Source organism: Trachypithecus francoisi, unplaced genomic scaffold (genome assembly GCF_009764315.1).
Source record: "Trachypithecus francoisi isolate TF-2019V2 unplaced genomic scaffold, Tfra_2.0 Lachesis_group3, whole genome shotgun sequence".
Classification (NCBI taxonomy): Eukaryota; Metazoa; Chordata; class Mammalia; order Primates; family Cercopithecidae; genus Trachypithecus; species Trachypithecus francoisi.
The window spans coordinates 158628212-158643268 of record NW_022681468.1 but is presented as its reverse complement, the minus strand read 5'-3'; the positions used below and the strand labels follow the sequence as shown (position 1 = coordinate 158643268).

The window sequence follows — 15057 nt, the reverse complement described above, 5'->3', positions numbered from 1 at the left end:
GTTTTCAAAGGCTCAACTGGCTGGGCATCCTTAGATATGCAAGGGACAAAAGCATTTCCATGATCCAGACTTCATAATGAGGCTGCTGTTTGACACAGATGAGAGATTTATTCTTCAGATTCTTTCCCCCAGGTTTTACAAAGAACAAGGCAAAATATGCTCAATAATATGGGAATAGTTAATATTAACCACTATGATGAAATATGACCCAACTACTGACAATCATGTGTCTGAAAGATAACAGCAGGGAAAATTCTCAAGTCGTAAGGGAAAATATTGGATTCAAGACTGTGAACACAGCAAGATCATCATTTCACCTGAAGAAGAGACAGAAGATTGGAAGACGATGACACCACCAGACTGTTAAGAGTGGCCGCTGCTGGGTGGGGGTCACTGATTTTCATTTTCTCACCATGGTGAATGTGGAGTACTTTTGCAATGCCAACAAGCAGAGTGTGCTCCAATGACATGGAGATGAAGCAGGTAAGTGGGTGCCTTGCCTTTCCTCACTGCAGGTCAAGTCTGGGGAATGTTTCCCTTGCTCTTGGTCTCCATCCTCCTCTGGGACCCTTCCAAAACCCTGATGTATTTCCCTTGAAGCCCGTTACAGTCTTATCTCACCTACCTCTTGCTGATTAGGCCTCACCGCAGGTCCAAAGAGAGAGAGGTCTGGGGGCTGGCCCTTGAGGTAGGTCACAGCACCCAGTTAAAGCCACGTCTGTTGGGGATGCGAGTTTGACCAAGGACCGCATTCCTGTGTGAGGGTCATGTGTTTTGGAGAGGCACTATCCTCCAGAGTGGGTAGTGAGCAACCAGCCCTGGTGGTCCCTGGTGCAAACCCAGACTCACCTATCAAAATGGATTCGGCCTTGTGCATCTAATGCTGGGCCTAAAGGGATAACTGAGGTTCCAGAAAGTCGATGATGATCCTCAGTTATCCAAATATTTCTGTGTTGTGTGGCTTTGTGTGATTGGGCAGCTCATGTCTGTTGGACAAGGCTGCTGATCTCTCTGCGGTCTATTCTGAGTATGCTGACTCCCCTGTGATTTATCTGAGCAGTACGTACGTCTGTTTCCATTAGTCCAGGCCAATTGTTGACTGCTGTCAACATAGTGGATCCTCATGTACTCAGCCTCATGCACTGCTCCCAAAACTTCCTGCTCCAGCCTTACCTTGTTCACCCTTACCTCCAAACACCCTGTCCATTCCTGCCTTTATGCTTTATCTGCGGGGCCTCCCTGCCTGCAATGTCCTCTTCTAGTCTCTGAAGTTCTTCAAGTTTCAGTAAAGATCCCACCTCCTCCAGGAAGTCCTTTTTATTTGTACCAGGCAATGGTCTCTAAGTCCCATCCCTGTGGCTATGCTTAAGGCCTCCTTCTCTCACGCCAGGTCTTTTCTTATGTGTATTCTGTCTCTTTACCAACTGCAAGCTACTTGACAAGAAGGGCCAGGATTGTTAGCTCTATCTCCTGGGGACTTTCCCAGATGACAGTGACATGGGTGACTCTATTTAGCATATATCTTTCCTTCAATAACATGTCTTTCCTTCAATAGCATATGTCTTTCCTTGCGCAGGCCTGGAGCCTGGCTACCCTCTGTCTGTGCTGCAGAGCTTACCCAGTGAGGCGGCATGTAAAAGGCAGTTCCCATCCCCTGTCGTGGCCAGAGGAAGAAGCCGTTTACAGCTTGTGCACACAGTGGACCACCAGTTCAGGCGACCTGGAACAGAAGCTCGCTTTAGAACAGGATGCCAGAAAAGGCAGGGGCCATTGGGGGTGTTTGCTAAGGAGGCACAAACATCAGGGATAGATTTTCTACAGGTTTCAGTAGAAAGGGGGAACAGTATGGTTACTTCTCTCCTCAAATAAAATACAGATTTCTTTTCCCTTTGAAGACAAGAAGTGGCCAAATCCTCCCATCAATTAGCATGAGCATTAAGAAACTCAAGGCCAGTACCTTCTCTCCTTAAATCTGAAAATGTATTTTACACAAGATAAAAAATTTCTCTGTCATTTCCTTGAATACAGCTTTCCCTCCTGAAAGCTGTTTTTTCTTTTCGCCATCTAGGTTTTTTGATGCACTCATACCTTTGAAAGTATAGTTCATACTTCATTTGATTCATCAAGACCATGATAGCTCTGTAGGTGCAGTCACGTTAAATTTCATGCACATTTACATTTGGAGACTTCTACTTCAGGGAAGACAGAGCAGATGTACTTTTTCCTATTCCTCTTACTAAGTACAGTGAAAAGCCCTGAAAAAATTCTGTATAAAATCATATTAGAAGACTCTGAAAATTGGAGACGAAGTGGCAGACTAGCTAGGATCCTGAGACTTGAGGGATGACATAAGGGTGGGTTTCCTGGAGTTTCTTTTTGCCTAACAGATCCCAGACTAGATACTGTAGAAACTGGAACCTAGAAACACCAATGAGAGCAGGCCACAAAAAACAAACAAACAAACAAACCAAAAAAACAAAAAAACACCAAAAAAACCAAACAAACAAAAAAACAGAAAGAAGACAGAAAAGAAAAAGCATGCTCTCTCTAGACAAAATACCAGGAAAGGGGCAGCTTAGCCAGACAGTAGCTGCTTAGACATTTCCTCTTCTATTCCAGCCAAATACCGCAGAAAAAATTATAGACCGATGACCACCCCTGCCAGCAAAGGTCTAGTGGGAAGCCTAGACCTCCACCCTCACCAGACTGTACCAAAGTGCTCATCACTGCCTGCTCCATTGCCTGGGGAGGGTCAGAGAAGGCTGAGTTCAATGCCAAGACCTCAACCCTACTGGGTGGTAGTAAGCACCTTGCCCTCTATCTTCAGAGGACAGATAGGGAGCCTGGATTTTCACACTCATCTGGCTGTAATGAGAATCTCCGCCTCCTCTCAGCTAGGGAGTACCCCTGCCAAGAAGTACCAAGCCCATTCCCCAGGTATCAACAGGGGCAGAGGGGGAACCTATACTTCAATTACCCTCTGGCAGTTGTCAGGCAATGGCCCCCTGAACCTACCAGAGTGGCGTCAGGAGGTCTGCTAAAACACAAGATTTAAGTAAGACCCAGAGTCCTATAACTTAATACCCAATATATACCCTCTTAAATAAAAAAAAAAAATCACTTATACCGAGAACCAGGAAGATTTCAAACAGAACCAGAAAAAATATGAAAACTGAGATGACAGATGTTAGAATTATCTGACTGGGATTTAAAAGTAGTCATCCTAAGAATACTTCAACAAGCAATTACAAACATACCTAAGACAAATGAAAAAACAGAAAATGTAGTAAAGACATAGAAAGTCTTACCAAAACAATAGAAGATATAAAACAGAGCCAAATAAAGAATAAAAATATGGGCAGATATAATAGGGACTGAAAAATACAAATCTGATTTTAAAAACTCAATGGATGTGCTGAAAAGCAGAATGGAGAGAAGAGAACAAGAATCAGTGTAATATAAAGGTAGAACATAGAAATTACCCAATTTGAACAATAGAGAAAAATTAGACTAAAAAAAAACCACACATATACAGAACACAACTCAGGAACATGTGGGACTGTGACAAAAGTCTGGAGTCCTGTAGAAGAGAAGAAATAGGATACAGCTTAAAAAGTACTCAAAGAAATAATCACTAAAAAGTTCCCAATTTTTGCAAATGAACAAACAAACATACAGATTCAAGAAGCTCAGCAAACCCTGAACGGAAAAAAACCCATAGAAACTCATGCCAAAATATCATAGTCAAACTTCTAAAAACTAAAGACAAAGAAAGAAACCTTAAAAACTGCCAAGGAGAAACAACGCCTTACTTATATGGGAAAAACAATTTTAAAGACAGTGGATTTCTCATTGGCTACCATGTAGGCCAGAAGGAAACAGGGTAACATTTTTATTTTTTGAGACAGAGTCTTGCTTCGTCACCCAGGCTAGAGTGCAGTGGTGCAATCTCAGCTGACTGCAACCTCTGCCTCTTGGGTTCAACCCAAGTGATTTTCCTGCCTCAGCCTCCCAAGTAGCTGGGACACAGAGATGCACCACCAAACTTGGCTAATTTTTGGTATTTTTAGTAGAGATGGGGTTTTACCATGTTGGCCAGGCTAGTCTCGAACTCCTGACCTCAAGTGATCTGCCTTGGCCTCCCAAAGTGCTGGAATTATAGGCGTGAGCCACCATGCCCACCCAGGATAATGTTTTTAAGTGCTGAAAGAAAATAACTGTCAGCCCAGAATTCTAAAGCTAGCAAAAATATTCTTCAGTAATAAGCAAGAGACAGATATATTCTCAGATGAAGTAAAGCTAGGAGATTTTGTTCCTAGCAAACCTACCTTAAATAAATGGCTAAAGGAAGTTCTTTAGGCAGAAAGGAAATGATAAAAGAAGGCATTTTGGCACATAAAGAAGGAAGAACATGGAAAGAACAAAAATATGGGCAAATATAATAGATTTTCCTTCTCCTCTTGAGATTTCTAAATTATGTCTGATGGTTAAAGCAAAAATTATGACATTGCCTATCTGTTTATATGTTTCAATGTATGTTGAATAAATATTTGAAACAATTTTATTATAAATGGTAGAGAATAAAGAAGCAAAAAGGCAGGTAAGGTTTATATGCTTCGCCAATAGTAGTAAAATGTCAATACCAATAGACTTTCATAAAGTATGTGTATATAATGTAATAACTAGAACAATTCCCAAAAAGGTTATACCAAGAAGTATACTTAACAACAACCAACATTATACAAGCTCCTCCAGAAAATAGCCAACATTACCCTGATACCAAAATCAAACAAAGAAAGTACAAAAAGAGAAAAGTGCAGAGTAACATCTCTCATGAATATGATGCAAAATTCATAAGAAAATACAAACAAGTAGAACACAGTGACATATACAAAGAACTATATACCATGTCCAAGGGATGCAAGGATGGTTTAATATTTGAAAATCAATCAATATAATTCACCATATTAATGGGCTACAGAATAAAAATCACATAATCATATCATGAATGCAGAAAAAGCATTTGACAAAATTCAATACTCACTCATAATTAAAAATTCCTATAAAACTAGGAATAGGGGGGATCTCCATAACTTGATTTAAAAAATCTACACAAGCATATAGCTAACATCATACGTAGTGGTGAAAGACTGAATGCTTTACGTCTAAGACTGGGAAAAAGACAAGGATGCCCCCTCTCTCCACTGCTATTCAACATAGTATGAGAAGTCCTAGCCAGTGAAATAAGTCAAGAGAAAGAAATAAAATCTGTATTCGCAAATCCGAAAGGAAAAAATAACACTATTTTTCTTAGCAGAGAACATGATAGTTCACACAGAAAATCATAAGAAAGCTACAAAAAAACATAGCGAATAAGCAATTTTTAAGGTCACAGGATACAAGATCAATATACACAAATCAATGGTACAGTCATCCCCTAGTATCTGCAGAGGATTGGTTCTGGGACCCTTCCCCTTCTGACACATACCAAAATCTGTGTATACTGAAGTTGACTCAGTGGAACTTGTATATATTAGAAGTTGGCCCCCCATATACATGGATTTTGCATCCTGTGAATACTGTAATTTTGATCCTCACTTGGTTGAAAAAAATCCACATATAAGTGGAAGTGGACCTCTGCAGTTCAAACCTGTGCTGTTCAAGGGTCAGTTGTATTTTACATACTAGCACAGATGTCCAAGGGGCCATGGAGCAACTGGAGTTTTCATGTTTTGCTGTTGGGATTGTAAAATGGCACAAGTATTTTAGAAAAACTTTTGGCAATTTCTAATACCATTCAACATACTCTGATATGGTTTGGCTCTGTGTCCTCACCCAAATCTCATCCTGAATTATAATGCCCATGTGTTAAGGGAAGATGGTAGGTGATTAAATCATGGAGGCGGTTTCCCCCATGCTGTTCTCATGATAGTGAGTGAGTTCGCATCAGATCTGATGGTTTTAACAGTGGCAGTTTCCCCTGTGCTCTCTCTCTCCTGCTGCCTTGTGAAGAAGGTGCCTACTTCCCCTTCCCCTTCCACCACGATTGTAAGTTTTCTGAGGCCTCCCCAGCCATGCTGAACTGTGAATCAATTAAACCCCTTTTGTTTGTAAATTACCCAGTCTGAAGTAATATCTTTATGGCGGTGTGAAACGGACTACTACCTACCTTTACCATATGACCCAGCAATTCCACTCATGAATATTTACCCAAGAGAAGTGAACACATAAGACTAATACAAGAAATTCACAGCAGCCTTATTTCTCAATAAAACTAGTTGCTAACACACCTGGGATTGTGTCTCTGAAATAGCCACTGGGAGTTACCTTGGGTTTTGTTTGCTAGTGAACCCATGTCAAGACATCTTCATTCACTCTTTCTCAGGAAGCTTCAGGAGAATGTACTCCACAAAATGAGGGTGGAAACCAACACCAGAGAAATACAGGAAACAGGAGGGAAATGGGTGAACAGCACAGACGAGAGGCAAAGGTAATCTCCAGGCTGATGGCCACAGGAGACTCTATCCAACCTGATGACAGGTGCACCTGCACTCATGGCTGCTTTTCGAAAGACTGTGGCTATGGAAAGGATAAATAGCCTGGCTCATCTAATGATGGTGTCTTACGTGTTAGGCAGGTGACACAAATGTCATCTGACATGTTACTTCTTGGATAATATTAAAATTGTTTAAAAATTGCTTCAAGTTTATGAATGGTTGTATCAAGTTTCTAATGTTATGTGAAACTTATAGTGACATATATATGTATGTTTTTATTTGGAGGATGAAATATGACATGCACCTCCCTAGGGCCCTCAACAATTTGGGAACTTCAATCAAATGAGAATGTTTATAACAGATATTTCCAATAAGTTGTAACAGTATTTTAATAAAAAATTCTTTAAAAAAGAGAGAACTATTAATAGGATTTGAACAATTGAAGAAGCAGAACATGTTCTACATTTCTACATTCCATCTGTCAATGGCTAAAGAAAACGTGGTGTAAATACACAAGAGAATACCATTCAGCTATTAACAAGAATGATGTCATTCATTGCAGCAACATGGATGAAACTGGAGGTCATTACCCTAAGTGAAATAAATTAGACACAAAAAGACAAATACTGCATGTTTTGAATTATATGTGGGAGCTAGAAATTTGATCACATAGAGGTAGAGAGTGCAAAGACAGATACCAGAGACTAGGAAAGGTGAGTGGTGGGGGAGGATGACGAGAAGTGGGTTAAAGGGTACAAACATACAGTAAGATAGAGGGAATACATTCAATGTTTGATAGCAGAATAGGGTGATTCTGCTTAACAAAAATGCATTGTACTCGGGTGATGAACACCCTGACTCAATCACTACACATTATATACGTGTAACAAGATTTCAAATGTACCCCACAAATCTGTACAAATAAAAAAATCTAATTTTAATAAAAGGTGTTGTTGCTATCAGAACAGAAATAATGAAATATGAAGGATAAAGACTGCAAGTAATGCTTGAAAATTAAGGCTCTCGGCCGGGCGCGGTGGCTCAAGCCTGTAATCCCAGCACTTTGGGATGCCGAGACGGGCGGATCACGAGGTCAGGAGATCGAGACCATCCTGGCGAACACGGTGAAACCCCGTCTCTACTAAAAAATACAAAAAACTAGCCGGGCGAAGTGGTGGGCGCCTGTAGTCCCAGCTACTCGGGAGGCTGAGGCAGGAGAATGGCGTAAACCCGGGAGGTGGAGCTTGCAGTGAGCTGAGATCCGGCCACTGTACTCCAGCCCGGGCGACAGAGCGAGACTCCGTCTCAAAAAAAAAAAAAAAAAAGAAAATTAAGGCTCTCAGAAGTATATTTATTTTAGAGTCAGAGAGTTATTGCCTAATGTATTGCGATATTAATAAAGTTTAATATAATAAAACTTATTGGTTATTTGTTTAAACTGAATCCCTATCGACTCTTCAGTGCTTTTTGGTTAAGATTCAGTGATTCCATTGTAAGAAGTGGCATTACTGATAAAAAATAACTGTACCCTTAATTCTAAACAAAAGCCTGTATTAAAATTAACACTACAAAGTTAAGTAGACATTTATTTATTATATGAAGATGTTAAAGCTTATGCTAACTAATTGTCATATTCTTATCAACTACAAGTCACCTTATTAAAGCTAACTGAGAGATGCAAGTAAGGGCCTTAACTGACAGTACCACTGGATGGACTGTTGTGGACATCATTGGAAAAAACATGTAGTTACTTAGTCACTTCTTTTTCTCTAGGCTGTGAAATAGCAACCTGTCTCACTTGACTTTTAAAAAGTGTGTATAACAACCAGGCTGGGATATAGTAAAACTGGGTTGCCATAAAGTAAAATAAAATGGCAAGATCTTTGCTTACAAAGGTATAAAACTAAACAGAATGGCTGTAACACCTGGAAACCCGACACATTTGACACTAAAGTGGGCAGCCTCGTTCATCCTCTGCATTGATCTCAGCTGCTAGTGCTCTGGGCAGCCGTCAGGGAGTACAGGGAACAGGAGTAGATAATCAGGGAGAGGAGGGAAAGGGAATATGCTAATGAGGCAGGTGGTCTGCATTTCTGTGGCAGACCCCGTTGTTTTGCCCACCCCGCAGCTTTTCCCTCTCATCCTCGCTGACAGAGCCCTGCTTGTGTCTGGGGTTTTCAGGCAAGCCTCCTTGCCTGCCCCATGGGGCAACGTGCAAGTGTTCATACGTGTAAGACGATCTGTGCAATACCATCCCCCTTGCCAGGGACTGCTGTCGCCTGGCCCACAAGATGTAACAGGAAGCCTGCTGGGGCTTGCTCCTCCTTCACAAGGGCCATAATCAGGGGCTCTCTCTTGCTGCCCTGAATGATGTAGTGTGAGGATGTGTGACCTGATGTGGCCACAGCTATACTGCATCCCCAGATGGAGCCAGCACTGACCCGCTGGGGAGAGAAGAGCAGGGTGCTATGTGTGCCTGGGTCCTCCATAACACTGTGCAGCCGCCAGCCCTGCCATGAACGTCCCTGTTTTCAGACTCTGAGTTGTGTGGGATAACGATGACCTCACAGTTTCAGCTCCTGCTGGCTGGGTTAGTGTGTTCTCCTGCTCACTGCAGGACCTTCACTAAATCAACTAGCTCTGTGTCAGGGGCTGTTATTTCCATTTTACAGAGAAGGAAACTGAGGCTCACAGGCAGTAAGTAAACTTGCCCACGATCTGCTGAACCCTCACAGGAGCCCTCACACATCCAGGACAAAATCAGATCACAAAGAAGGCCAGTCTAATTTTGTTTGTTATGGTTGAGTTTGTGGCAAGCCCATTTTAACTTCTCCGACCTATGTGATTTCAAAAGCTGTATTATTGAATAAGGAGCAGCAGTGGAGCTCAAATTTCCTACAATGCCAAGAGCAACACACTCATCCCTCAAAACCAAATGAATGTCACTCCTCTGCCATATTTCTCCAGCAAGTTCCTTTCAACGTAAAAGAAAAGAAAAACGAGTAAAGAACAAACTGAAGTTCCCTCTATTTGCCTCCCCCATTTCATTCTCATTCCCTCCTCCCTCGCTGTAACACCAACATGAATTTGGCAATTTTTTCATTATATCACAGGAAGACAGTATTTAAAAATACATTATATATTCAAATCTTCAGCTAAATCATACTATTAAGTGTTGACGAATAGGTGCTGTACACAGTGCTTATTCCTCTGCCACTGGTTCTGGGAGGCACTCGCTTGGCCTCTCCCCTGCAGTAGAGACTGAGGATTCTTCTTTAAGACTCCCGACTTGTTTTTCCTAGGTGGGGAGGGGCTATCGAATGGGTCCATATAATGAGCAAGTGCTTCAAATCCATGTTATCCCATTCCTCCCATATTCCTTCCTCCCCACACCCCAATTCCTTTCCCTTGGACTGTCCCTCTCTGCAACCTGGTTCATTGCCAGTGTCTAGGCATAGCAGGGCCTTCCCCTTCCCATCCCTACAGAGTGTGCAGATCAGCAGGGCCTCTGCTTGTTCCAGCCTTTATTACAGATACAAGGAGAGTAAGCCAGGGTCATATGGCCCAGAGGTCTACACTTGGGAGAAGGGTGAGGAATTAACCCCACTGGGGCATTCAACAATGAGATGTGAGCATTCTACATGAACTGGCTGGGAATCTTAACATATCAATTTTCATGAAAAACAAAAGAAGAGAGAACGTTTTTTAAAAAGTGAATAAAGAGCCGTAACAACCAAATGTAATGCATAAAATTGGGTTTTGGCAAACAACCACATCAAAAAGCGGGTGCAGGATATGAACAGACACTTCTCAAAAGAAGACATTTATGCAGCCAACAGACACATGAAAAAATACGCATCATCACTCGCCATCAGAGAAATGCAAATCAAAACCACAATGAGATACCATCTCACACCAGTTAGAATGGCAATCATTAAAAAGTCAGGAAACAACAGGTGCTGGAGATGATGTGGAGAAATAGGAACAGTTTTACACTGTTGGTGGGACTGTAAACTAGTTCAACCATTGTGGAAGACAGTGTGGCGATTCCTCAAGGATCTAGAACTAGAAGTACCATATGACCCAGCCATCCCATTACTGGGGATATACCCAAAGGATTATAAATCATGCTACTGTAAAGACACATGCACACATATGTTTATTGTGGCACTATTCACAATAGCAAAGACTTGGAACCAACCCAATGTCCATCAATGACAGACTGGATTAAGAAAATGTAGCACATTGAAAGTGAGGGGGAAAATGGAACCAAGTTGGAAAACACTCTTCAGGATATCATCCAGGAGAATTTCCCCAACCTAGTAAGGCAGGCCAACTTTCAAATTCAGGAAATACAGAGAATGCCACAAAGATACTCCTCAAGAAGAGCAACTCCAAGACACATAATTGTCAGATTCACCAAAGTTGAAATGAAGGAAAAACTGTTAAGGGCAGCCAGAGAGAAAGGTCAGGTTACCCATAAAGGGAAGCCCATCAGACTAACAGCAGATCTCTCGGCAGAAACTCTACAAGCCAGAAGAGAGTGGGGGCCAATATTCAACATTCTTAAAGAAAAGAATTTTCAACCCAGAATTTCATATCCAGCCAACTAAGTTTCATAAGTGAAGGAGAAATAAAATCCTTTACAGACAAGCAAATGCTGAAGATTTTGTCACCACCAGGCCTGCCCTACAAGAGACCCTGAAGGAAGCACTAAACATGGAAAGGAACAACCGGTACCAGCCATTGCAAAAACATGCCAAAATGTAAAGACCATCAAGGCTAGGAAGAAACTGCATCAACTAACGAGCAAAATAACCAGTAATATCATAATGACAGGATCAAGTTCACACATAACAATATTAACCTTAAATGTAAATGGACTAAATGGTCCAATTAAAAGACACAGACTGGCAAATTGGTTAAAGAGTCAAGACCCATCAGTTTGCTGTATTCAGGAGACCCATCTCACATGCAGAGACATACATAGGCTCAAAATAAATGGATGGAGGAAGATCTACCAAGCAAATGGAGAACAAAAAAAAGCAGGGGTTGCAATCCTAGTCTCTGATGAAACAGACTTTAAACCATCAAAGATCAAAAGAGACAAAGAAGGCCATTACATAATGGTAAAGGGATCAGTTCATCAGGAAGAGCTAACTATCCTAAACATATATGCACTCAATACAGGAGCACCCAGATTCATAAAGCAAGTCCTTAGAGACTTACAAAGAGACTTAGACTCCCATACAATAATAATGGCAGACTTTAACACACCACTGTCAACATTAGACAGATCAACAAGACAGAAAGTTAACAAGGATATCCAGAAATTGAACTCAACTCTGCACCAAGCAGACCTAATAGACATCTACAGAACTCTCCACCCCAAATCAACAGAATATACATTCTTCTCAGCACCACATCGCACTTATTCCAAAATTGACCACATAATGGAAGTAAAGCACTCCTCAGCAAATGTACAAGAACTGAAATTATAACAAACTGTCTCTCAGACCACAGTGCAATCAAACTAGAACTCAGGACTAAGAAACTCAATCAAAACTGCTCAACTACATGGAAACTGAACAACCTGCTCCTGAATGACTACTGGGTACATAACGAAATGAAGGCAGAAATAAAGATGTTCTTTGAAACCAATGAGAACAAAGATATAACATACCAGAATCTCTGGGACACATTTAAAGCAGTGTGTAGAGGGAAATTTATAGCACTAAATGCCCACAAGAGAAAGCTGGAAAGATCAAAAATTGACATCACAATTAAAAGAACTAGAGAAGCAAGAGCAAACACATTCAAAAGCTAGCAGAAGGCAAGAAATAACTAAGATCAGAGTAGAACTGAAGGAGATAGAGACACAAAAAACCCTCCAAAAAATCAATGAATCCAGGAGTTGGTTTTTTGAAAAGATCAACAAAATTGATAGACTGCTAGCAAGACTAATAAAGAAGAAAAGAGAGAAGAATCAAATAGACACAATAAAAAATGATAAAGGGGATGTCACTACTGACCCCACAGAAATACAAACTACCATCAGAGAATACTATAAACACCTCTACACAAATAAACTAGAAAATCTAGAAGAAATGGATAATTTCCTGGACACTTACACTCTCCCAAGACTAAACCAGGAAGAAGTTGAATCCCTGAGTAGACCAATAGTAGGCTCTGAAATTGAGGCAATAATTAATAGCCTACCAACCAAAAAAGTTCAGGACCAGATGGATTCACAGCCAAATTCTACCAGAGGTACAAGGAGGAGCTGGTACCATTCCTTCTGAAACTATTCCAAACAACAGAAAAAGAGGGAATCCTCCCTAACTCATTTTATGAGGCCAACATCATCCTGATACCAAAACGTGGCAGAGACACAACAAAAAAAGAGAATTTTAGACCAATATCCCTGATGAACATCAATGCAAAAATCCTCAATAAAATACTGGCAAACCGAATCCAGCAGCACATCAAAAAGCTTATCCACCATGATCAAGTGGGCTTCATCCCTGGGATGCAAGGCTGGTTCAACATATGCAAATGAATAAATGTAATCCAGCATCTGAACAGAACCAAAGACAAAAACCACATGATTATCTCAATAGATGCAGAAAAGGCCTTTGACAAAATTCAACAGCCCTTCGTGCTAAAAACTCTCAATAAATTCGGTATTGATGGAACGTATCTCAAAATAATAAGACTTATTTATGACAAACCCACAGCCAATATCATACTGAATGGGCAAAAACTGGAAGCATTCCCTTTGAAAACTAGCACAACACAGGGATGCCCTCTCTCACCACTCCTATTCAACATAGTGTTGGAAGTTCTGGCTAGGGCAATCAGGCAAGAGAAAGAAATCAAGGGTATTCAGTTAGGAAAAGAGTAAGTCAAATTGTCCCTGTTTGCAGATGACATGACTGTATATTTAGAAAACCCCATCATCTCAGCCCAAAATCTCCTTAAGCTGATAAGCAACTTCAGCAAAGTCTCAGGATACAAAATTAATGTGCAAAAATCACAAGCATTCTTATATACCAGTAACAGACAAACAGAGAGCCAAATCAGGAATGAACTTCCATTCACAATTGCTTCAAAGAGAATAAAATACCTAGGAATCCAATTTACAAAGGATGTAAAGGACCTCTTCAAGGATAACTGCAAACCACTGCTCAGTGAAATAAAAGAGGACACTAACAAATGGAAGAACATACCATGCTCATGGATAGGAAGAATCAATATCGTGAAAATGGCCGTACTGCCCAAGGTAATTTATAGATTCAATGCCATCCCCATCAAGCTACCAATGACTTCTTCACAGAATTCGAAAAAACTGCTTTAAAGTTCATATGGAACCAAAAAAGAGACCACATTGCCAGGACAATCCTAAGTCAAAAGAACAAAGCTGGAGGCATCACGCTACCTGACTTCAAACTATACTACCAGGCTACAGTAACCAAAAGAGCATGGTACTAGTACCAAAATAGAGATATAGACCAATGGAACAGAACAGAGCCCTCAGAAATAATACCACACATCTACAGCCATCTGATCTTTGACAAACCTGACAAAAACAAGAAATGGTGGAAGGATTCCCTATTTAATAAATGGTGCTGGGAAAATTGGCTAGCCATAAGTAGAAAGCTGAAACTGGATCCTTTCCTTACTCCTTATACGAAAATTAATTCAAGATGGATTAGAGACTTAAATGTTCGACCTAATACCATAAAAACCCTAGAAGAAAACCTAGGCAATATCATTCAGGACATAGGCATGGGCAAGGACTTCATGTCTAAAACACAAAAAGCAACGGCAACAAAAGCCAAAATTGACAAATGGGATCTAATTAAACTGAAGAGCTTCTGCACAGCAAAATAAACTACCATCAGAGTGAACAGGCAACCTACAGAATGGGAGAAAATTTTTGCAATCTACTCATCTGACAAACGGCTAATATCGAGAACCTACAAACAACTCAAACAAATTTATGAGAAAAAAACAACAAATAACTCAAACAAATTTACAAGAAAAAAACAAGCAACCCCATCAAAAAGTGGGCAAAGCATATGAACAGATATTTCTCAAAAGAAGACATGCATACAGCCAACAGACACATGAAAAAATGCTCATCATCACTGGCCATCAGAGATGCAAATCAAAACCACAATGAGATACCATCTCACACCAGTTAGAATGGCAATCATTAAAAAGTCAGGAAACAACAGGTGCTGGAGAGGATGTGGAGAAATAGGAACACTTTTACACTGTTGGTGGGATTGTAAACTAGTTCAACCATTATGGAAAACAGTATGGTGATTCCTCAAGGATCTAGAACTAGAAGTACCATATGACCCAGCCATCCCATTACTGGGTATATACCCAAAAGATTATAAATCATGCTGCTATAAAGACACATACACACGTATGTTCATTGCAGCACTATTCACAATAGCAAAGACTTGGAATCAACCCAAATATCCATCAGTGACACACTGGATTAAGCAAATGTGGCACATACACACCATGGAATACTATGCAGCCATAA

The 15057-nt window shown here is 40.7% G+C and overlaps 1 protein-coding gene across 1 annotated transcript in view; it reads right to left on the bottom strand.

Annotated features, from left to right (window-relative positions):
* The window catches only part of OTUD7A (OTU deubiquitinase 7A), a 386019-nt gene that overhangs the window by 55215 nt on the left and 315747 nt on the right, over positions 1-15057 (bottom strand). The window contains exon 7 of the mRNA XM_033190705.1: positions 1619-1720. Coding sequence (XP_033046596.1) covers positions 1619-1720 — 102 coding nt within the window. The remainder of the gene's footprint in view (positions 1-1618; positions 1721-15057) is intronic.